General features: G+C 56.9%; 2 protein-coding genes across 2 annotated transcripts; one reads left to right on the forward strand and one right to left on the reverse strand.

The window, feature by feature from the left end:
- The first annotated feature begins 798 nt into the window (after nucleotides 1-798).
- CCDC157 (coiled-coil domain containing 157) lies at nucleotides 799-12,400 on the forward strand. Its single transcript, XM_012464999.2, has 10 exons — nucleotides 799-2,565; nucleotides 5,539-5,710; nucleotides 6,406-7,027; nucleotides 7,722-7,799; nucleotides 8,153-8,364; nucleotides 9,560-9,727; nucleotides 9,876-10,044; nucleotides 11,064-11,269; nucleotides 11,869-11,957; nucleotides 12,042-12,400. Exons 1-10 carry the CDS (start codon nucleotides 2,318-2,320, stop codon nucleotides 12,376-12,378), a joined length of 2,301 nt encoding a protein of 766 aa, XP_012320422.2. The 5' UTR covers nucleotides 799-2,317; the 3' UTR covers nucleotides 12,379-12,400.
- A 1,658-nt stretch (nucleotides 12,401-14,058) lies between these two features.
- Nucleotides 14,059-22,181, reverse strand: RNF215 (ring finger protein 215). Its single transcript, XM_012465002.3, has 9 exons — nucleotides 21,794-22,181; nucleotides 21,383-21,526; nucleotides 20,901-20,972; nucleotides 20,735-20,820; nucleotides 19,174-19,330; nucleotides 15,505-15,624; nucleotides 15,285-15,428; nucleotides 14,938-15,040; nucleotides 14,059-14,849 (listed from the first exon to the last, which is right to left on the reverse strand). The coding sequence occupies exons 1-9, from the start codon at nucleotides 22,082-22,084 to the stop codon at nucleotides 14,827-14,829; spliced, it is 1,140 nt and encodes a 379-aa protein (XP_012320425.3). The 5' UTR covers nucleotides 22,085-22,181; the 3' UTR covers nucleotides 14,059-14,826.
- Nucleotides 22,182-23,663: the final 1,482 nt, after the last annotated feature.

The raw sequence follows: 23,663 nt of genomic DNA on the forward strand, positions 1-23,663 counted from the left end.
ACAGGTTTAATAAAAAACAGATTAAGGTGGCTCACGCCTATAATCTCAGCACTTTGAGAGGCCAAGGCTGGAGGATCACTTGAGGCCAGGAGGCCAAGACCAGCCTGGGCAACACAGCAAGTCTCTGTCTTTACAAAAAATAAAAAAAATTAGCCAGGTATGGTGGCACCCACCTGTAGTCCTACCTACTCAGAAGGCTGAGGTGGGAGGATCACTTGAGCCCAGGAGTTTGAAGTTACAGTGAGCTATGATAGCACCACTGCACTCCAGCCTGAGCAACAAAGTGATACCCTGACTCTAATAAATAAATAAGTGAAATGAAATTTAAAAACAGATTAACAAGAGAAAAGGATACAAATTTATTTAATAAAAGTTTTTCCTGACATGGAAGCCTTCAGAAATGAAAACCCAAAGAAACAAGGAGATCTGTGTTTTTTGGGTTTTTGTTTTGTTTTGTTTTTTTGAGACAGAGTCTTGCTCTGTACCCCATGCTGCAGTATAGTGGTGCGATCGGCTCACTGTAACCTCCGCTTCCCGGGTCCTGGTTCAAGCAATTCTTCAGCCTCAGCCTGCTGAGTAGCTGGGATTACAGGCGTGCACCACCATGCCCAGCTAATTTTTGTATTTTTAGTAGAGACGAGGTTTCACCATGTTGGCCAGGCTGGTCTTGAACCCCTGACCTAGTGATCCTCCTGTCTCATCCTGTGCTGGGATTACAGGCGTGAGCGACCGCGCCTGGCCTGGAGATCTGTGTTTTCATGGATAGTCATTCAGAATTATGATTGGTGGACCAAAAGGTATGATCTGGCCAGGTACGGTGGCTCACGCCTGTAATCCCAGCACTTTGGGAGGCCAATTCAACATCTGAGGTCAGGAGTTGGAGACCAGCTTGGCCAATATGGTGAAACCCCGTCTCTACTAAAAATACAAAAATTAGCTGGCCGTGGTGGTGTGTACCTGTAGTCCCAGCTACTTGGGACTACAGGAGTAGTCTGACAAGAGAATTGCTTGAACCCAGGAGGCAGAGGTTATAGTGAGCCAAACAGGAGAATTACTTAAACCCAGGAGGTGGAGATTGCAGTGAGCTGAGATTGCACCACTGCATTCCAGCCTGGGTGACGGTGTGAGACTCTGTCTCAAAGTAAAAAAAGAAAAGATACGATCTGATAGTAATAAATGAGGGAGGAAATGGATTTAGCAAGGGCTGTTTTCTCAGATTCTTCTTGGTATCCCTGTATGACATTTCTTCCCATCTGGGTATAGGGCAGGACACCTGTCACATGAGGGTCTTCAGGGGAGAAGGAAGGGAGAGGTCACAGACTGACCTTCCTGGTGGCCTGCTTTAGGGAAGCAGGATGAGGGGAAGATGAGAGTGGCCTTCCTGCTTCTGCAGTTTTTTGCATTTCCAAGGTGCCATATTTTGGGGTACCATTTCCTGTAGCCCATCAGTGGCTAATAGAAATACCTAAAATCCCATGTGTGGCTTGTGTTATATTTCTCCTGGACACTGCTACTTTGGAAGTAGCATGGCCTGAGGACAGAGCAGAGATTGTGGACTCAGAATCTCAGCTTTCTGAGTGACCTCGGGCAAGCTCCCTAACTTTTCAGAGCCTCAGTTTCCTCCTCTGTAGAAATGAGGGAGATTGAGGGAAGTGGTACACAGTAGGTTCTTCAGTCAAAGCCAGCACTATTGAAGAACACCCTCTGCTCAGGCTGGAGGCAGGCAGGTGTCTGGAGGTGGCTTTTCTTCCGCAGGCCACAGGGAGTACTGAGGCATTGTGGCCAGCATGACGTGATCCAGTAGAGTTTAGTCCAGGTCTCTGGAGCTGAAGGTTTTCAGATTGGAGAGGGTAGGCCTCTGACCCAGCTGGAACCTGCTGCAGTGGTCTAGGCAGGAGATAACAGTGGCCTGGTGTGGCCCAACACTCCCCATCACGCTGTAGCTGTAACTCTCTATTTCGTTGTGTGTGCCCTGTTCCAGGATTCACTCTGGGAGGAAAGGACAGCAGGCATATTCTTGTCCATAGCTGAATGCACCCAGCCTTTAGCACGGGACCTGACATATATAAGCCCTCAGGAAGGACTTGTGGAGTGATGGACTCTGCAGTATGTGCTCGGGGTAGGGGGACTGAGAAGCTGGTGAGGCCACTCAGAACCAGGTCCGAAAGGCCTTGTCACCTGGGGCTGGGAAACAGACTTCTCCCAGGGTCTGGGGTAGACTTTCAGCTTACCCAGGGTTTCAGGGAGTTTCCTCCAGCAGCAGCCACATGGCTCTGGCTGGCAGGGCTCCTCTCTGCTCGCCCTAGGAGCTGTGAGGATGGCGCACCTGCTGGGCAGCCAGGCCTGCATGGACAGCCTGCGCAAGGACCTCACCGACCTGCAGGGTGCCATCGTAGACGTCTTCTCCCACGCTGGGCCCGTGCGCTTCCCCTCCTGGAAGTTCCCTGATCGTGTGGCCTGTGACCTTGACATGGTGGCCCTGCTGGAGCACTATGACCATGTTCCGGGTGACCCCGAGTTCACACAGCTGTCCCATGCTGTGCTGCTAGAGCTGGTCATCGACAGGTGAGGGCCTTGACCAAACCTGGTCATCTCAGGATGCCGGTACCTGCCCCTGAAACCAGTGGCAGCTGCGGAAGCCCCTCCAGAGGCAGGGGTGATGTTGGTAACACAGTCACCATTGAGTACCTGTCGGAGCCACATCGGCTTCGGACTTTCAAAGTGGTCTCACCTTTTATCCTGTGTCTTGTGTTGTGTGCTGTGCTATGCCGTGTTAGGCTAGCCTAGCCTGTCCACCTGAGGCAGTTGATTTCTACTCCATTGGTCTCTCTGACCTGGGCCTCTCAGCCACTCCCAGCTGCCTCCTCAGGGTTTCTGTGTCCGGGACACCATAGTTGCTTCTCAGAGTTTCCATCCCAGGCTCTCTTTCCTGTTGTCCTGTGGGTTGTGCTGTTCCCTCTGCATATCACAAGGCCAGACACAGGATGCGTTTTTCCAAATCATAATCCTCTGGGAAGAGCCTTGTGGATTCTCCTGCAGCCCCATCACTTCTAAAGTTAACATGGTTGGCCGGGCACGGTGGCTCATGCCTGTAATGTCAGCCCTTTGGGAGGCCAAGGCAGCCAGATCACTTGAGGTCAGGAGTTCAAGATCACCCTGGCCAACATAGTGAAACCTTGTCTCTACTAAAAATACAAAAATTAGCTGGGCATGGTGGTGCGTGCCTGTAATTCCAGCTACTCAGGAGGCTGAGGCATGAGAATCACTTGAACATGGGAGGCAGAGGTTTCAGTGAGCTATCACACCAGTGCACTCCAGCCTGGGTAATGGAGTAAGATTCTGTCTCAAAAAAAAACACAACAAACAAAAAAAATGACATGGTGTGTTGGGCATGGTGGCCAACACCTGTAATCCCAGCATTTTTAGGAGGCTGATTGGGAGGATCATTTGAGAGTTCGAGGCTAGCCTGGGCAACAAAGGGAGACCCCATCACTACAAAAATATTTTTAAAATTAGCTGGGTGTGTTGGTGCATGCCTTTTTTTTTTTTTTTTTTTTTTTTGAGACAGAGTTTTACTCTTGTTGCCCAGGCTAGAGTGCAGTGGCACGAACTTGGCTCACTGCAACCTTTGCCCCCTGGGTTCAAGAGATTTTCCTGCCTCAGCCTCCCCAGTAGTTGGGATTACAGGTGCCTGCCACCACTCCTGGCTAATTTTTTGTATTTTTAGTAGTAACAGGGTTACACCATGTTGACCAGGCTGGTCTTGAACTCCTGACCTCAGGTGATCCACCCACCTTGGCCTCCCAGAGTGCTGGGATTACAGGCGTGAACCACTGTGCCCAGCCAATGTGTGCCTGTTGTCCCAGCCACTTGGGAAGCTACTAAAAATATAAAAATGAGCCAGGCATGGTGGTACATGCCTGTAGTCCCAGCTACTCAGGAGGCTGAGGCAGGAGAATTGCTTGAACCCAGGAGACGGAGGTTGCGGTGAGCCGAGATCGCGCCATTGCACTCCAGCCTGGGCAACAAAGCAAGACTCTGTCTCAAAAAATAAAAATAAAAAATAAAAAAACCCAACATAAAACCAACCTTAAAGCCATGAAGGCCAGACAGGTGACAGAGAATGTGAGAGGGACTTCAGTCTTCAGTGGTTTCAGGATGACCTGCTCAGGGACAGAGAAGCCACTCTGAGGCCTGGAGGAGCCCTTGGTACAAAAGTACCATCTGTAACCTCTGAGTGCCTGAATGATGAGCACAGAACACACCTCCTTTCCTCCATGACTTTATGCATTACACTGTCCCTCTGCTAGGAATGCCCTGCCCATCTGTCATGGCTAGGTTTACCCACCCCTTTCTCTGTGAAGCTGTTGCTGACATGCCCTCTGCCCTGCCTGACCCCTCTGCCTACCTCTGCCTGAGTTAAAGTCTCCTCTGGGCTCCTGTGTGTATAAATAACTCCTGGCAGAGGCTGCTGGGTGAGACCTAGACCAGCCTGTGAACCTGGAGTCTGGGGCCCTGGCCTCTACCACATGGTGTAGCACTGAGCTGCTCAGTTCATGGCAGGGATGGGATCACTGCTAAGGCTGCATACAGCAGCACCGCAGTCTCCCACTGCTAGGGTCAGTCGGTCTGGGCAGACAGATTGCTCTGTCAGGGTCATGATGTGTCCTCTTTTCAGGTGCTTCCCCGTTCCCCGGTGTTGCCTGGCACCGTGGCAAGTGCTGTTGTCCATGTTTGTAGAGGAGGACACATTGGCCAGAGAGGGGCAGGGCCTGGAGGTGGTTGGCACCTCCTCCCCCAGGCCCTCTCTACACAAGGCCCCACAGGGTTTGGGATGACCCCGCTGCACCTGCAACAAGCTAATTTCACTCATCTTCCTGTTGTGTGTTGTCAACATAATACTTCTTTAAAATAGCTCGGTTCCCATGCAAATGCAAACTTAGCTTTTTATTATAATATTGCGTTTTCTTATAATTCATGCCTGACTCTTAATTTTGAACTTAGAGGTTAGGACACAGACCTAGCTGTCTCCACTGTCACAGAAGCAGCTCGCTCTGCAGAAGCCCTTGACTGGCCTCAGGAGACTGTGCATACACCCCACTCTGCCTTATCAACCTATGGCTGTGAGCAAGCTCCTCCCCTCTCCTGGTCTCAGCTCTGTCATCTGTCAAATGGAGGCTCTGGGTCACCAGATGCGGGGCAGCCGTTCACCCAGCACTTTTCAAGGACTCAGGATACAACTGAGGCAAGGCCAGGCTCAGCTTCACAGAGAGCCCTGGTCCAGTGGAGAAGAGTGAGGCAGAAGTGCTACCCAGGAGACCCAGCAGAAGCTCCCAAGCAGAGATTATGGCCAGGGATGACTTCCTGGAGGAAGCAGCTCCTGGGTTAGGTTTGAAGCTGGCCCAGCAGAGCATATTCTGAGACTCTCCAAGTCCCTGATGCCTGGGCCAGTTCCCCAGAGCCAGAGCTGCAGTTGTATGGTCTGAGGGTACATTGGCACCAGCCAGGGCCCCAGCAATCTAGCATCTCTGCCCGCAGGCTCCTGCTACTGCTTCAAAGCTGCATGAGCTACTTGGAGAACCTTGGCTCAGAGCAGATGATGCCCCTCGCCCGGGCTGCAGGACCCTGCATGTCCGTGGGGCTCACGGTGCGGCGCTTCTGGGACAGCCTGCTGAGGCTGGGCATGCTCCACCAGCAGGTGCTCCCACAGGTGGGTCCTAGCCTCTGTCTCCCCACTGTGGGGCCTTCATACCTCGCCCCCACTCTGGCTTCCTAGCCTACCACCGTGTGCACCGCAGCCTTCACTGGCCTCCACCGCCCTCCCAATCAAGGCCCACACAGTGTGGCAGTTAAGAATGCAGGCCTTGGGTGGTCATGCCTTGCTCTCTGGCTCTGACATCCCTGTGGGACTTTGGAAAAATCCTGCCTCCTCTGAACCTCAGTTTCTTCATCTGAGGTTCAGACAGCGGAGGTCATGTGAGCCCCATTTGTTACGGGCTATCCCATAATCCACACAGGCACCCACTGGGGAAGGGCCACTGTCACCATGATGGGGAAGAAACTAAAACTGAGAGTGGTTATGATGACATGAGAGCAGGCACGTCCACTAAGCAAGAGCCCAGTAACCAGCAGCTGCGACCGTCACCATCGCCCTCCCAATACCATGCATACAATCAGATCGAGCCCAGAGCTTGGGGTATGGGCCACAGAGAGGAGGCCTGGGTGTGGTAAGTTGAGTCAAAAGAAAAGAGGGAGAAAGTTCTCTCTTATTTACATTGTTGTCAGAAAACGTCTGAGGGTCTGAGTGTCATGTAAGGCTGTCACACTGTCACAGAACATCCCAGGGAACCAGTCACCTCCCTCTCCACTTTCTCTCACCTGCTTTCCCTTTTATTCTGAACACAGAAAGGGGCAAACCAAAGGGAGACTCCTACCTCCAAGCCCACCGCCAAGGATGAGCCAGCCAGGAGCCCTGAATGTCTGACTGCCAAGTTCAAGCCCTCCTCCCCAATGCCAGGCTTGCCCCAGACCTGCCAAGACCCAGAGAGCATCCCCGTCAGAGCCTCCCTGCAGTGTTCAGCCACAGCCTCCAAGAACACCACGAGTGTTTACTCCCAGACCATTGAGACGGCCCTGGTGCCCTGTGACGCGTGTGCCAGCGTCCAGGGAAGCCTGTGGAAGGTAGGCAAGGTGGTCATCAGCCTGTGTCAGAGCCAGAACTTACCCTCATCCTTAGGCCAGTTCCAGCAACTGGTGCAGGACAGCATGGGACTCAGGCCACTGCCAGCTGCCACGGTGGGCCGCTGGGCAGCAGAGCAAAGAAAAGACCTGATGCGCCTCAGTAAGCATGTGGAGGCCCTCAGGGCCCAGCTGGCAGAGGCTGAGGAGCAGAAGGATGGCCTGAGGAAGCAGGCGTGCAAGCTGGAGCAGGCACTGAAACAGGAACAGGGGGAGCGGCGGCGACAGGCAGAGGAGAATGAGCAGTACCTGGCTGAGTGGGAGCATGACAAGCAGCAGCTGCTCACAGGTCTGTGCCCCGGAGGCTGGACGCCTGGTGCCCAGGAGCTCTGCCACAGCCTTCACATGGGTGCATGAGACAGGGCTTCCAGGGCAAGTGGTTTGTGTGGAGGAAACCCAGGCTGGGGCACAGGCAAGAGGCAGGGAAGGGAGGGCAGCAAGGAAGGGTGTGTTCATCCGGCGGTGACACTGTGAGCTCAGTCCTGCTGGGGCCACCAGGAGCCGGGCTAGGAGGCTTGCCCAGACTCGTCCCTCAGTTGGGGAGGGAGCTGGCATGCGTATCCACTTGCACTGTCAATCATTGAGGGCTACTTCCAGAGAGTTATTCCCCTGGCAGTTCCAGCCAAGCAGAGCAGCCTCTCTGGTTTTGGTAAAAGCCATCAGAGACTCAGTTCCTGGCACCAGAAGTTGGCCAGTGCCCACTGATGTGAGGCCTGAGGGATTTGCCCTTTCTGAGCCTCACGGTTGCCTCCATGAATGACACCAAGGCCCAGAGAGGTGTAGACACATGGCAGCCAGCCCATGAGAAGCAGGGTGGACGAGGGCCCAGCCCCCTCCACCAACTCCCCAGAGCTCCTCCCACAACCACAGGCAGCTCCTCTGCAGGCAGTGGGCTGCCTCCACTGCCCAGAGCATACTGGGCATGAAGGTCACTGACCAGGCCCATGGGACCCTCTGAAGGGCCTCTCTCTTGGCTGCCATAGAAACAAGTGACCTAAAGACAAAGATGGCCACCTTGGAGAGGGAACTGAAACAGCAGCGGGAGTCCACGCAGGCTGTGGGTAAGGAGCCCCGTTGTAGGCCCCCATGCCACATCTCAAGCTAGTAGTGTGGCTGGATGAGCATCGTCTGTCTCTGTCCCCTGAGCATCCAGGGCAAAGATGAAGGGAACCAGCCACAGGAGGGTGGGCCTGGCCAACCACACCGCTGGGCAGTGGCTAAGCTGGGGTGCCGCCTCCCACCCAGAAAGTACCTTCTGTTTTCCAGACCCACCTCAGGCAGGGTCTAGAGCCCATTTTGTGGCTGAGGACTCTGAGGCCCAGAGATGTGATCTCCCGCTTGGGTCCCGTCCTGGGTCTGAGGTAGTACAGCACTCCCCTGCCCTACCCCATCCCACACCTGCTCAATGCTGCAGAGGCAAAGGCCCAGCAGCTGCAGGAGGAAGGCAAGTGCAGGGCGGCAGCGGAGAGGCAGGTGCAGCAACTGGAGGAGCAGGTGCAGCAGCTGGAGGAGCAGGTGCAGCTGCTGGTGGGGCGGCTGGAGGGCGCCAGCCAGCAGATCTGCTGGGCCAGCAAGGAGCTGGACAAGGAGAAGGCCCGTGTCGACAGCATGGTCCGCCACCAGGAGGTGAGGCCAGGGCCCTTGCCAGCCTGGGAACCCACAACGTAGGCTGCAGGGAGAGAGGGCTGTGCTGGCAGGGAATGGGGGCTCATCTGTTTGGGTACCTGCTCCCTGAGATACCTCCAGGTGTGGGGTTGACTCACCCTCACAGAGAGTCTGCCCTGAGTCAGGCACTGGGGAACAGTGACCTAGGGACAGATAATCCCTAATGAGGCCTCACTCTGGAGGAGTGCCCCACAGGTAAAGATGAGCAGATGTGCCACACTCTCCTGCCAGATGGCTAAGGGGTGCAGGGGGGCATGGCCACATCAGCCATCAGCCGGCAGAAGGATAGGACAGTCAGAGAGTGAGCGAGGGCCCCAGGCACAGGTGTGTTCTGGGCAGTGGGGCCTTGCAGGAGTCCTCAGAAGTGTGGTTGAGGGAATAGGTGACCTGTTGCCCAATGAAGCGGGCAGATCTGGGGCCTCCCTGGCTGGGCTACCCTCAGAAGCTCAGCAAGAGCCAGGGAGTTCAGTTGAGAGTCCCCAGGGTCAGGCATGGGCCCAGGATAGGGGAAGCTCTATGTGCTCTGCAAACCGTCACAGCCGCCATGTATCAGGTGTCTGCTGTGACCCAGCCACTGGCTTCCGGCTCCACAGCCTCTGATGCTTACTCCTTGCTACAGCAGGAGGCAGATATTCTTGTCACCCTCATTTTACGAATGAGGAAACTCGGCCTTACTGAGGTTAAGGAAGTTGCCCAAGGCCACACAGCTAGCAAGAGGTGGAGCCAGGGCTCCGAGCAGACTGGCGTTAGTTCTTCCTGCTTTCCATTCAGTGGGGATTAGGAAGTGTGGGCTTCAGTGGTGGGGGATGATGTGACACTGGAGACCCAAGGCGAAGAAAAACTTAGTTCCCAGAATTCCTCTCCAAGTGGGGTCTACGTGTGACTGGAAGGAAGTGGGGGTGAGACCCCCAGAGCCAGCCAACTGTGTTCCAAGGGCCGGGGTCTGTAAGCTGGGGGTCTTGGCCTTGACCAGATGTGCATCTGTCTGCTGCTGGCTTCCCCCGACCCCTGCCCTTCCACACGTGTGACCAGCGTTCCCTAGACACACATGAGGGAGCAGGGATGGGGGTAGTAGATGCTGTAGCCTCCTTAGTTCCATGTGGCTGGGCCTACCCCGTGGGTCTCACAGCCTCCCTGCTTGTCCATTCCTGCTTAGTCCCTGCAGGCCAAGCAGCGAGCCCTGCTAAAGCAGCTGGACAGCTTGGACCAGGAGCGTGAGGAGCTGCGGGGCAGCCTGGACGAGGCTGAGGCCCAGCGGGCCTGTGTGGAAGAGCAGCTGCAGAGCGAGCGAGAGCAGAGGCAGTGCCAGCTCCGGGCCCAGCAGGTGAGGGTGGGTGTCTTCCCTTTTGCCAGAAAAACCTCTGGCCAGCTGAGTGCTGGCAGGCCTGTCTTGGGGGTAGGGACGGTGCCCCAGGGGTGCTGAGTGCCATGTGGCTCACTCAGGAGCCAGGCCTGAGCCTCCCCTGCCCCAGGAGCTGCTGCAGAGCCTGCAGAGAGAGAAGCAAGGCCTGGAGCAGGTGACTACAGACTTGCGGCTGACCATCCTGGAGCTAGAGCGGGAGCTGGTAGAGCTGAGGGAGCGGGAGCGGCTGCTGGTGGCCTTCCCAGACCTGCACCAGCCCACCGAGACCCAGATCCATGGTAGGGGACTGGGGATGGTGCCAAGGGCATGCCGGGGCTCATGTGGGCAGGACACTGGGGTCTGCAGCTCCCCAGCCTGTAGTGAGGGTGGTAAAGCCGGGCGGCCAGCAGTGCAGCCTCTGTGGACCCACCACAGCATGCAAGTGCTTCATGCATTATCCACTCTGTGCAGACAGGTACGTGAAAGCCCAACAGTGATGTGACTGCCTCTAGTCACAACAGCCAAATCCAGACACAGGTCTGGTTGTCCCTGCAGCCCATGCTCTTTACCACGTCACATGCTAGTCCTTGCTCAACTTGTCTGTGTCTCCCTTCTTGGTCCTTGGAATGGGTCCCCAAACCACACCATGGGACTAGTTCCAATGACAGCCCCCAGCTGCCTGCTGTCCTGGACCCTATGGCACAGGAGTGCTAGGTACCCATCTTGGCACGGGATTGGATATCAGGTGACCTGGGTTCTCCCAGCCCCTCCAGCCCCCTAAAGTGCTGGGGTGAATCCATTCACAGAGCTGGCAGGAAGATCTGCTGCAATTTAGCTGCCCATGAGATGTCATCCAGGCCCTTCTGTCCCCTTCTCAACCGCCCTGTGAGGCAGGTCATAGCCCCTTTTTACAAAGCAGGAAACTGAACCAGAAGGGGCAGCAGTTCTCCCAGGCTCATGGAGCCAGAAGGAAGCATCCATCACAAAACAGGGGAGAGAGCAGCCTTGCCGAATTCCTGCCATTCACACCCTTGAGCTGGCTGTGACCTTGGACAGCTCACTTTGTCTCTGGCCTGTCCAAAATGGGGCCTAGGAAGAGATTCACTTTCCTACTTACTTGCTAAGTCTTTTGAGAGCTCTAGGCCCCACCCAGCTCTCAAATTTTATATTATAGTCATCTTCCCAGCAGGTGGGGGGACAGGGAGGTGGGAACAAGGCCTCAGGAAAAGGAAGGTGAGATGGGAGGCCTGGTGTACTAATAGCTCCCTTGGGCCAGGTGCCGGGCCACCCACCCAAGCTGGTGTGCCTCCCTCCTAAGGTCCTGTCCCGCTGGACACAGGAGGCAGATCGAGCAGGGTGGAGTCCCAGATAACATGTCCCACAGACTCTGGCAACGTCACAGATCACATGGAGAGGCAAGTGCAGGCCAACGACATCCGCATCCGGGTCCTACAGGAGGAGAACGGGCGGCTCCAATCAATGCTGTCCAAAATCCGGGAAGTGGCCCAGCAGGGTGGCCTCAAGGTAGGCCTGAGAGGGCGGGCCCTTGGGGACCAGGAGGAAGCCCCTACCCAGCAGAGGTCTTCAGACTCTGCCCCAGGAACTTATGGGAGCCCACCTCATTGCATGAGGCCTTAGGCTGTGCTTTTGTGAAACATTTTTCACATTTCCAGAAGGTGTGAGGATGTTTAGGATCCAGTGCCTTCCAGTCCCATATCCTCTATAGCCCTTCATGCCTTTAAGTGCAACAAGAAGCCTTGTCAGGCCAGGCGTGGCGGCTCATGCCTGTAATCCCAACGATTTGAGAGGCCAAGGCAGGCAGATCACTTGAGCCCAGGAGTTTGAGACCTGCCTGGACAACATAGTGAGACCCTGTTTCTACAAAAAAAAAACAAAAGCCATGCCGGAAAGAAACCTCCCCACACTTGCTGTCTGCCTGAGGTTTTGCAGCTGAGAATAGGCCCTGGAAGGCTTCCTAGGCCCCGCCCCAGGTGGAAGGGCTCGTGGATATGCGTTCAGGCCTTCCCTCCTCATCCCTGATTACAACACCCTCTGTACAGTGGGAAGGGGACTCCTGGGCCCTTCTAAGACCGGCCTTTTTTTTTTTTTTTTTTTTTTTGTAGCTGATCTCACAGGACCAGCTCTGGTCCCCTTCCAGCAAGGGAACCCAGGGAGCAACACCGCCAGTCCAGACCCAGAGCACATCCCCAGGGTGAGTGAGGCTTTACCAGAGGCAGGGCAGGGAGGTGGAGATCCCCTGCACTCACAGAGGATCTTGGATCTGGTTTTCCTTCAGGCCCCTGGGCAGACAGCACCTTCCTGGCAGCAGGATGGGCAGGACCCTGCCCGGCCAGCCCCGCACCTCTCCACCTCAGCAGCCCCGCACCTCTCCACCTCAGCAGCCCTGCACTTCTCCACCTCGGCAGCCCCGCACGTCTCCACCTCGGCAGCCCCGCACATCCCCACCTCGGCAGCCCTGCAGCCAGCCCAGCAAGTCCTTGCTGGAGGATGTGACCCACTCGGCCACCTCCACCCAGAGCCCTATCAGGGCCTTGGTCAGGCTGAAGAGGAGACTGTCACCTGGCTGGGGCCAGGCTGGCTTTGCACACCAGCCCCAGGAGCGGCCCATGTAGCCTGTGGTAGGGCTGGGGCTGGATGGCAGGTGGCTGGCAGCCCACCCACTGTAATAAAGGCCCAGCCATTGGCCCACAGCAATCTTGGCCTCACAGTATGGCTGAGCTGGGGAAAGAGTCTCCTTTCCTGTCCTGGGCAGGGGCCACTGAGTCCCCAGCCATGTAGGTCATCAGCCAGCAGAGTCCTGGCCCTATTGGCCCTCAGTAAACAGGGCCTTCCTGCTTCCCTCCTGACAGAGACTGTGGGATAGGAGAGTACACCCAGGGCAGAGGAAGCTCCTAGGACCTGGGCCAGGTGAAGGGCCGTCTTTCTGTCCCCAGAGCAAGGGCCCAGGGGTGAACCTGGGCTCAGTGTCTTGCACTGACTCAGATGGGTGTCAGATGAGGGTGGACAGAGGAAGGGCCATTGAGGACTTCTGAGGCAGGCAGAGGGGAGCGATGCCTTCAGCCTCCCACCCTGGCTCTGGACCTGCGCTGGGCACATTAAGGACCCAAGAGGTCAGCCTCCTTTCACTAAGGAACTCCTCTCCTTTAGGAAATGGTGACCATCATGAAGGTTTCTCTAACTCCTGGAGGTCAGAGCCCCAGGAGGCCACTGAAGGCAGGGCAAGGCCTCCCTCAAGCAGAGAACATCCTGCCAGCCCTGGCTGTCCCATGCCTGTCCCTTGCCCCCCTCCCCAGCCCAGGATGCCATGCAGCCAAGCATCCGGGCCTCCAGTTTTCCTCATGAAGCCACCAGTCTGCCCTAAGCCACTTGCCTGTGAAGGACGGTCTCCAAAAACTTGCTGAGGCCTTCTCAGGGTACACACTCCCAGGTGCCTGAAGCATTTTTCTTTGGTGAAGAGGCTGTCAGAGCACCTCAGTTCACAGAGAAGGGTCAAGAAGGGCCATGGTCAGCCTAATTTCCTGCTTCTGAGGGGCCCAGGCGCCCCCTTCACAGGGGAGCACCAGCCCTCAGCACCCTGGGCCAGGAGGCCTGTGGCCAAGTCCAGGGGAACGACCTCACAGCTGAGCAACTCTCTCAGGCTGCCACCAATTCCATACCTGTGTACTCATTAGCTCCCAGTTCTGGTGGTTGGAAGTCTAGGTTCTGTGTGGCCGGGTTTTCTGCTAAGGGTCCCAGAAGGTTGAAATCAAGGCATCTACCAGGCTGTGTTCCTTTCTGCTGGCTCTGGGGAAGAATCCACTTCCAAGATCATTCCACTTGGTGGCAGAATTCCGATCCTTGTGGCCACGGGACTGAGGTCCCCATCTCCTCACTGGCTGCTGTAAGCCAGTTCCTCTCTCACCTCCTAGAGGCCGCCCACTTTCCTTGCCATGGGGCTCCCTCCATCTTCAAGTCAGCAACAGTTAATTTCTCAGGTACCGAATCCCCCACATGCTTTAAATCCCTGACTTCCTCCTCTTGTACCAGCAGAAAACGACTTTTAATGGGCTCATGTGGTTAGGCCAAGGCCCACACAATACTTTCCCTTTCTTCAGGTCAACTTGCCGTACCACATAACCCAACCATGAGCATAAAATCCCTTAGAGTCACAGTTGCAGAGATATTAATACAGGGCATGTTCACGGTGGGTGGCAGTGGGAATCTTGGGGGCCATCTTAGAATTCCATCTACCACAGGCAGTAGAACCTAAGGTGACTTTTTAAATCTTAAAACACCCATACACATTTTACATCTTATGTTAAAATATAGCCATGTTTATTTTACTATTAAACATTCCCTACCCCAACTCTTAAAAAAAAAAAAAAAAAAGGATGCCCCAGTTGATGCACCACATTGGTTCTGTGAGTTGAGTGTCCCGGTCAGCAGCACAAAGCTGCAGCTAAGGAGTCCAGGACAGGATGGTTTCTAAGGCCTCTGGTCCTAGCTAGGCCCAGGAAGGGAGCCAGGCTGGACAGGCAGCAGGACCCATGGCTCCCGGTACCCAAGGACCAAGGGCAACAGGCAGACAGCCTTGACCAAGACATATCCCAGAAGATGGTCAGGCCAGGGTACCCCAAGGCCAGATAGCTCTTCCCTCAACCCACCCCCCCAATAAATAAGCACACAGCCTGGCCACTGCAGTCTCAGCCCCCAGGGATTCCCTGAGAGGCCACAGGGACCTCCCAGAACCCTGGGGACAGCCGCACTGGCCCCATATTCTCTTTTCCTATTGACCTGGGAGCTGCCTGTGAGGAGGGCAGACTCGCATCCCAGGATTACAGGGAAAGTCCCAAAGTGACCTCTCTTCCTTGACTGACAGATCCCGGCCCTAGATCCTCAGTCTGAAGCTGTGGGGCCCTCCTTCCCAGTGTGGACATGGTGGGGCCCTCAGCCTTCCACCCACTGGGCTTGCTATCCTGTCCGTCCTGCTGTCCCATCCTGCCCTGTCCTGGGAGCCCAGGCTGAGGACTGAGGTGCAGACAGGAAGGGTCTGTCCCCACGTGCAGAGTCCGGCTGCGCAGCTAATTGTCGGAGTAGCGGTTCCCTGCAGGGGAGGGGAAGAAGAACAGGGAGGGAGGCATCAGGTGAGGAGCAGGTGGAGTAGGCCAAGGGCCCGCGCCCCTGGTGCTCACCCAGGACGTTGAATTTGCACAGTGGGCAGGTCTGCTGCAGCATCAGCCAGGGGTCCACACAGTCTCGGTGAAACTCGTGCTTACAGGGCAGCACTCGGAGCCACTACAGAGGTTGGGGAGGAAGGGCTCAGGCCATCGAAGCAGGACTCCACGTGGGGGTGCCTGGTCCCATGCCCCTCGCCTCAGCTGGGGAACTGAAACCTCACGGCTTCCCCCACACCCTGAAATTCTGCTCTGTAGCCCTGGTGACTGGAAGAAGGGACCGTTAGGGGTAGTTCCAGGGTCTCGGGAGTAAGGTGGGGGCATCACAGGTGAGCTGATGGCTGGTGTCTACCCGGGGCACTAGCCTGCTTGTTGCAGAAGTAGTCCAGGCACACAGCGCAGGTCTCAGCACCCGCCTCCGGGAGGCCCTGTGCTGCCCTGCTCAGCCGGCAGCGCCGTGTCTTGAGGGATGCCAGTCTCCGCACCACGCGGCGCTTAAACAGGTCCACCTGTGGGTAGAGAACAGGCACGGTCTCACAGGCCCAGGGGCGCATGGCACTGGGGCTCCCTGGGGCTGGCTCCCACCTGGCCTCCGAGCTCCCGCTGGCTCTGCCGCGATGCCTGCCGCTGGGCCTGGACCACGAGGCCTGTGCATAGGAGCATGGCCACCAGCAGGATGGCGTTCCACAGCTGCTGCAGGGGCTTCTGCGGAGGGAAGCAGTCATCAAGGACATGGGGCTGTCCCCACATGTCTCCCTCAGGAACATCCTCCCCCAGGAGCACCAGGGAGCAGGCAGGTGAAGGGTGCTGAAGGCCGCTGTGTCCCTGCAGTCCCTGGCTTCCTCTTCTGAAGGCTCCATTCCTCCCCATGTGCTCCTCAGGGTCCACCGCTGCTGCCCTCATTCTGCCCTACACGTCTCCCCATCCAGCTCCAAGGACAGCCACGTCCATTCCCAGCCCAGGGCTCTCCTGGGCAACAAACCTGATGTTTTACATTCACAGAAGCCTCTATCTGGTAGCCTCAGAGACTCCTCAACCCAGCACCCAGCACCCAGCCTGGGACCCGCTCACTCTCCCACCTGCATCCTCCTGCACTTCCTCCTGGTCGACTTTCTCAGGCCCTGCCATCACCCACTCACCCATCCAGGCTGAATATTCACACACCCCCAGTATGGGAGGGAGCCAGCCCCCAAGGCCTGTTGCTTTGCTCTCCTGGCGGGGTCTCTCATACCCTCCTTGCCACCATTTCCCACCCACAGCCAGAGGGCTCTCCCCTGCACACCAGGCCCCGCAGCTCCCCTGCCTGAGCTCCTTCCCTGGAGCGTCAACTGCCTCTTCTCCATGTCCCGTGCTGCCAGCTCCCTCCTGTGTCTGTGCCTTTCCACACTGTTCCTGTCTTGAAAATCCTTTTCTACCTCGCCCCTTTCCTCGGCTACTGCCTCTACTTGCTCTAGAAGCTCCCTGACCTCTATGGCTGGGCGAATGTCCCCGCCTAACCTAGTGCTGCCCAGCCCTCCTCACACCTGCTCTACCCAGCGTTCCCTTGCAGCTGCCCTTGGTCCGTGCGCTCCCATCAGTGGGAGGCAGCCACAGCTGATGTGCTCACCACTCTAGCCCAGTGCCTCCCACCGGCTTTGTGGAATGAGTGAATTTGGAAAGGAAGCATGACTGAGAGGACACTTTAAAACTTGGGGGCCCTGGCAGCCTCAGAGTGACTCAGGGAACCACAATGACCTTGACTCAACTCGCCCAAGATGCGGTGTGGCTGCTGGATCAGGAGATGGTGCCGCGGAGTAAGCAAAACATGGCACGCCCCCCCCGAGGTGCGCCTCTGCACAGGGTCTGTGTATGTGTTGTGACTAATAGGCTCGTTCACTTCAAAGCTCTCTGCCGTCGTGTTCTTCCCTGACCAATGCCAAAGTTCATCTACTGTCATGTGGGGAAGAGGGGCTGAGAGACGACCTGATGTGAAGAGGCCACTGCTCTAGACAAGCCTGAGTGCTGCTCGTGCCACAAGCCATTCCTCTGTTCAGAATGGAGGTGTTCTGGGGGCCCTCACTGGAAAGCATCTGTGAGCCCCAGCTTCCCTTTCCGTCCTGCCCCCTTCTTTCCTCCAGCTGCAGCTGGGAGTGCCACCTGTTCTAGGAAGTTGTCCCCAAGCCCTAGGCTGAGTGCCTTTATTATGCCTTAAGAGGGTCCTGGGCCCACCACCAACTCAGTGCTCACCCCAGCAGAGTGACAGCATGTCTCCAGCCTATCTGCCCTCCAGATTGGGCGCCCATGAGCCCAAGGCTGCAGCAGCCCACATTGGCCAGCACCTGCTGGGGGCTGTATACCAGAAGATTGGGGCGTCACTGCCTGGCAGAGAAGTGACTCAAAATACTTGTGGACAGAAAACCCTTGATGCCAAGGGTTAGAAATCCAGGGATGATCAAACACAGCCCTGGCCATCAGGAGACAAAGTGATGCTCCCCTGAGCCCCATGCCAGAACTGAGTGGCCATCACAGCGTAAGCCTCAGAGCAGCCAGCTGGGTGGGCTGAAGGTATGGCTAGCCTGAAGCTCCGCTGCAGGCCAGAGACCCAGGCTGCCCAGGCTCAGTGCATGCTGGGAAGCACTTTGTGCCCTAGGTTCAGTGCATCCTAGAGAACACAGCTTGTAGAGCTCCAGGTGAAGATGGAGGGCCGGATGGGGTTTGGCATCAGAGCAGTAAGGACTGCTCATTAGCCAGGCATGGTGGCTCACACCTGTTATCCCAGCACTTTGGGAGGCCAAGGTGGGAGGATTGCCCAAGCTCAGGAGTTCGAGACCAGCCTGGGCAACAAAGTGGAACCCCATCTCTACAAAAAATATAAAAATTAGCCAGACATGGTGGCCTATGCTTGTAGTCCCAGCTACTTTGGGGGCTGAGGTGGGAGGGTCCCTTGAGCCCAGGAGGTCGAGGCTGCCATGAACCAGGATGGTGCAACTGCTGTTCATCAGACCTTCCTGATACATGGGTGCTACTGCTCTGGAATCTCAGAGGCTAGAGGGATGGTGACTGGGCCCTGGGGTCAGGACTGAGAGCCTGATGCCCATCAGGCCAGCCACTGAGATGCCTACCCCAACCACCCTTCAGACACCTCAGCTGCTATGACCACCCAATACTTGGGTTGGGACCACCCTGACCCCGGCCTGTAGCCTGGCCAAGGCTGCTCAGCTCTGCTCTCTGGAGCAGCCAGAGCAACCTGCAGACTGTGCACAGCCCCACCTCGGGCCTCTCGCCAATGCCTGCCCTGTCCAGAGGCCTGTGTGGGCCACCCATGACAAGGATTCACAGTGTACCGTCCCTGTTCGCAAAGGAACACGAGGCCAGAGCGGAGAAGCTCCCAGCCTGAGATCAGTCAGCTGAGGTTTCTGAACCAGGATTTGATCCCAAGATTGCCCATCTTGAAGCTGCCCTGCACGGCCCATGTTGGCCAAACACCTGCTGGAGGCCGCACATGAGACCGAGATGTGACTGCCAGGCCAAGTAGGGACTCAAGAAATTCTTGTGAACCGAATACCCCCGAATGGCCTGATGCCAAGTGTTGGAAATCCAGAGACGATAAAACACAGTCCTGGCTGTCGGAACAAAGTGACGTGCCCCATCACATGCAGGATGGGCTGTCCTGAGAAGCCTAGGAAAGGCTTGACCACGCCTTGCCGTGATACAGAAGAGGGAGAGAGGGGACTTCAAGCCGGGGTGTGAGGGAGGCTTTCCAAAGAAGGGTGGCAGGATGAGCTGTGAAGGTTCTAGCTAGACTAGGACATGTGGACACGGACAGAAAGGGTGTCCACGTCTACAGCTAGGCATACACAAGGCCCAGTGGCAGAAGGCCAGGGCATGTGTGGTCACTAGCACAGGGTAGCCAGAGCATAGGAAACAGGACTAGAAAAACAGAGCAAGTGAGTAATGCAGAGAGCTGTGAAAGCCAAGTGAAGGGGTCTGAACTTTATTCTACAGGCAGTGGAATAAGGCTTCCCAATGCTGCAGGAGAACACGAGGACAGCAGCTAACATGGACTGCACGTGACCTGGCCCAGGCGCCCCACTAAGCGCTCACCTCACCATGTCTCAACACTCACAGCACTCCTGTGGGCTGGGAGAGGCTGTCCTTGCCACCAAGGTGGGGAGAAAGCCACACAATCCTGTGGCTACAGGATTTGCAAGACAAGGCGATGTATGAGGCCCCATGAGCCTCCCCCTAGGCCCTCTGTAATCTGCTAGCGCCCACCTGCTCCTGCGCACGACTGCCTCCCAAGCAGACCAAGTCTTGCCATCCTCCATAGCCATCCTTGGAGAGGCCACAGGTGGTCCACAAGGTCAGCTTCCACTCGATATTGGCGGACAGGGACTCTCCGCTGGTAATTTCAGCCGTGGCCTGGGTCCTCCTGGGAGAGAAAGTCACCAGGGTCAGATGGAAGGACTCTTGGAAGGCCCAGATCCACCCACCCCAGCTCTGCAGGAAAAGGATACTTAAGAATGTCACCCCTGTAGGCCTTCTACTTTGCTCCAGCCCTCTTCCCTCTATTGGTTTTTCCAGCTTTCACACCAGCAAGGCCAGGAAGCCTGCAAGCCCAGGGAGTCCACCTTCCTCCTTGCTGGGGCCAGTCCCCTCTGCCCACAGAGCCACCTCCTTGCTCCAAGCTCCAGGCTCTGGAACTTGCTTCCCATCCCCTCACCCATTTTTCAGCCTGGAGAAGACAGTCTTTCTTTTTTTTTTTTTTTTTAATTTGAGACAGAGTCTCCCTCTGTTACCCAGGCTGGAGTGCAGTGGCACAGTCACAGCTCACTGCATCCTCTGCCTCCTGGGCTTCAGTGATCCTCCCACTTCAGCCTGCTGATTAGCTGGGACTACAGGCATGTGCCACCACGCCCAGCTAATTTTTGTATTTTTTGTAGAGACGGAGTTTTGCCATGTTGCCCAGGCTGGTCTCAAACTCCTGGACTTGAGCGATACTCCGGCCTCAGCTTACCAAAGTGCTGCAGGGATGAGCCACCATTACCAGCACAGAGGGCAGTCTTAAAGCTAACAGGTAGGCCGGGCCCAGCCACAGTGACAGCAGGGGCAGCAACAGCAGTGGTGGCGACGGCGGCTCACACCTGTAATCCCAGCACTCTGGGAGGCCAACGCAGGTGGATCACCTGAGGTCAGGAGTTGGAGACCAGCCTTGCCAACATGGTGAAACCACATCTTTCTACTAAAAATACAAAAAATTAGCTGGGTGTGGTGGTGGGTGCCTGTGACCTCAGCTACTTGGGAGGCTGAGGCAGGAGAATCACTTGAACCTGGGAGGCAGAGGTTTCAGTGAGCCAAGACTATGCCATTGCACTCCAGCTCGGGCAACAAGAGCGAAACTGTCTCAAAAAAAAAACAAAAATGGCTGGGCGCGGTGCCTCACACCTGTAATCCCAGCACTCTGGGAGTCTGAGGTGGGCAGATCACGAGAAGGTCAGGAGTTTGAGACCAGTCTGGCCAACATAGTGAAACCCCATCTCTACTAAACAAACAAACAAATTAGCTGGGCATGGTGGTGAACACCTGTAATCCCAGCTAATCAGGAGGCTGAGGCAGGAGAATTGTGTGAATCAGGGAGGCAGAGGTTGCAGTGAGCAGAGATTGTGCCATTGCACTCTAGCCTGGGAGACAGAGTGAGACTCTGTCTCAAAAAGAAAAGAAAAGAAAAGAAAATCTAACAGATAAGACCCTGGTCCCAAGCCCCGCTCAGCCCGTGGGAAAGCCAGGGGCGTTCTGTGCCCAGGCCCAGTCCTCTGAAGTCTAAATGCCAACTCACTGCAGCAGTGCATCCAGCAGCTTGGTGACATTGGAGGAATAATGGAGGACGATCACTGGCCTGAGCAGAAGCTGGGATATGTCCAGCTGCAGGGAGACAGGGAGGTCAGCAGGCCTGGGTCCCCCTTTCCCCAGCTTGCTTACCCTCACGGCCTGGTCTGATTTACCTCTCGGACCACGTTGTGGTTCAGGATGAGGAGAAGCAGGGCAGAGGCCCCCAGGAAGAGGGCCCGCCGCATCTGCAGAGGGACAGAAGGTGATAAGCTAGCATATATTCTGCCTGCACACCTGTCTCACCACCTGTAGCCCCAGCTGCTCTTAGCCTCCCTTCCTAACTCCCCTCCAGATGCACGGTGCCTTCCCCGTCCTAGCAGGGCAGTCCCTGAGTCCCCGCAGTGGCCACCAGCAGCAACTCCCCCACCCCATACTCTCAGAGCTGGTCAAGCTTCCCAGCCTCTCTCTGGTCTCTCCTCACCTTCCTGCTTGGAGGCCATACTGACTCCATTCTTCAAACTGGGGTGCCCTGACCCACCCACGCCCAGGGCTTCTCTGCAAGCTCGTTAAGGGCCTACCTAAAGAGGGCCTGGCTCTAGCGGATGCCTTGGAATCCTTTCCTCCAGCCCCTCTCCCCCATAGACCTCCCCTGCACCTGCTGGACCAGGGCCTTGGGATAGGCCTGCGGGCCACTGCCCTTATTCTCCTGATGGAACTGGGCCGCCTGCTCCTTGCCCACGTATGCCACTGCAATCCAGCCTTCCACGGGCACCTCCTGCTCGGCATCCACGATGTCCATCTGCGTGGCAAGGGGCCATGAGCAGAGGGAGGCAGGGTGTAGGGGAGGAGGGAGCCGGGGTCGTCACACTGGATGCAAGGCCAGAGTTCGGAGAGCATCTGGCTCTCAGGATTGGGAAACCTGAATGCTGGGGGCTGGGCAGCCTGGGGAGGGGCGCTGGACTGTCAGCGCTTGGTGGAGGATGAAGGTCGGTTCTGGGTGCGGGGTCTGTAGGGCGGGTCGGGAGAGGGGTTTAGTGATGCGGCCAGATGGCTCAGCAGCGCTCACCAGCAGCAGGCGACCGCCTAGCAGGGGCGCCGTGTCGGCTTCGGGGCCGATCCTGACGCCCTCCAGGACCAGAGCGTCCTGGCGCGGCAGCCTCACGTCCACCCGCACGGCGCGGGCTCCGCCCCGCCCCGCCCCGGCCGCAGGCTCGCTGCCGTCCGCCGCGGCCCCGGGCCCCGCCAGGCCCAGCCACAGCGGCAGCAGGGGCAGCAGCAGCAGCAGCGGCGACGGGGGCGGCGGCGGAGGCGGAGGCGGCGGCGGCGATCTCAGCGCAGGGCGAGCGGCGGGACCCATGGCCGGACCGGGCGGGCTGGCGCAACAGGGGGGCCGAGGGTCCCGGGCGCGGGGGGATCGGAGGGAGCGAGGCCGCGGCCGGACGGGGCGGGGCGCCGGGAGGGGCGGGGCCGCGTCCGGACGGGGCGGGGCACCAGGAGGAACGGGGGGGCGCCCGGCGGCTACCGCGCCCAGACTGGGCCGCGCGCGCCCCCTTGTGGCCGCGGAGAGCTCAGGCGCCGGCGGCCGAGGGAGCTGGAGAGGGGCGGAACCTGGGTCGCAGCGGGTAAGCGGGAAGTCAGAGAGGAAGGTGTTCGCAGCCAGCGGGGTGCTCGGGCCGCGGACGCGTCAGCGGGGCAGACAGGGAGATAGTTGGAAAGGGTGACCTGGGGGAGCAGAGACACGATCAGAGTCCGACAAGGGCAGGAGCAAGGGATGTTTAGGGGGCCTCGTGACAGACCCTTGTTCTGCTGCAGCCCCACGGACCCACGGGGTGGCCAGGGCCAAGTCACGTCTCTCTTCCCTGGTCCTCCCTGTCTCGACCCCACTAAACAGCAGGAGGTAGAGAACCAGAGACTGGCAAGGGAAGCCGACGGGGGAGATGGAGGGGCAGGGGAGAGGGGCTGGGGCGCAAGGCAAGACAAAGCAGGTAGGGACCCAGTGCCTCAGCGGGACCGAGAGACTGGGTGAAACAGGCACCATAGGCCGGGCGCGGTGGCGCACGTCTGTAATCCCAGCACTTTGGGAGGCCGAGGCGGGCAGATCACTAGAGGTCGGAAGTTGGAGATCAGCCTAGCTAACATGGTGAAACCCCGTCTCTACTAAATATACAAATCAGCTGGGCGTGGTGGCGCGCGCCTGTAATCCCAGCTACTCGGGAGGCTGAGGCAGGAGAACCCGGGAGGCGGAGGTTGCAGTGAGCTGAGATCGCGCCACTCCCCAGGCTGGAGTGCAGTGCTGCCACCTCACTCACTGGAGCCTCCACCTCCCAGGCCCAAGTGATTCTCCTACCCCAGGCTCCAAAGTAGCTGAGACCACAGGGGTGTGCCACCACACCCAACTAATTTTTGAAAATTTTTTTTTTTGTTTTTTTTTGTAGAGACAGGGTTTCACCATGTTACCCAGGCTGGTCTTGAACTCCTGGGCTCAAGGGATCTGCCTGTGTCAGCCTCCCAAAGTGCTGGGATTGCAGGTGTGAGTCACTGAATGTAGTTATTCTGTTCCATTGGTCTACAGTAGTCCCCACTTACCTGAGGTTTCAGTTACCTTCAGCTAACCGAGGTCCAAAAAAATGTTAAGTGGAAAATTCCAGAAATAATTCATAAGTTTTAAATTGCATGCTGTTCTGAGTAGCGTGATGAAATCTCTTGCCCTTCCTCTCCATCCCACCCTGGGTGTGAATCCTCCCCATGCTGTAAAGGTTACCACCTGTTAGTCACTTAGTAGGTCTCAGAGTTACCAGACTGAAGAAACACAGCATGTGTTCAGTACTATCTGAGGTTTCAGGCATCCACTGAGGGTCTTGGAACGTATTGCCCAAGCATAAGGGATCACTACCTGGATATGTTTTTTGGTTTTTGTTGTTGTTGTTGTTGTTGTT

This window comes from Aotus nancymaae, unplaced genomic scaffold (assembly GCF_030222135.1).
Source record: "Aotus nancymaae isolate 86718 unplaced genomic scaffold, 86718_ANA_hifiasm-v0.15.2.pri h1tg000076l, whole genome shotgun sequence".
NCBI classification, from domain to species: Eukaryota; Metazoa; Chordata; class Mammalia; order Primates; family Aotidae; genus Aotus; species Aotus nancymaae.

Excerpts from the sequence above, each read along its gene's own strand:
- CCDC157 (XM_012464999.2), top strand. The coding sequence starts at position 2,318 with ATGGCGCACCTGCTGGGCAGCCAGGCCTGCATGGACAGCCTGCGCAAG. Across the intron at positions 7,028-7,721 it reads CAAGCAGCAGCTGCTCACAG|AAACAAGTGACCTAAAGACA; the intron begins GTCTGTGCCCCG and ends TGGCTGCCATAG. Across the intron at positions 11,958-12,041 it reads ACCCAGAGCACATCCCCAGG|GCCCCTGGGCAGACAGCACC; the intron begins GTGAGTGAGGCT and ends GTTTTCCTTCAG.
- RNF215 (XM_012465002.3), bottom strand. The coding sequence starts at position 22,084 with ATGGGTCCCGCCGCTCGCCCTGCGCTGAGATCGCCGCCGCCGCCTCCG. Across the intron at positions 20,973-21,382 it reads CCAAGGCCCTGGTCCAGCAG|ATGCGGCGGGCCCTCTTCCT; the intron begins GTGCAGGGGAGG and ends GTCCCTCTGCAG. Across the intron at positions 19,331-20,734 it reads CTGCTGGATGCACTGCTGCA|GAGGACCCAGGCCACGGCTG; the intron begins GTGAGTTGGCAT and ends TTTCTCTCCCAG.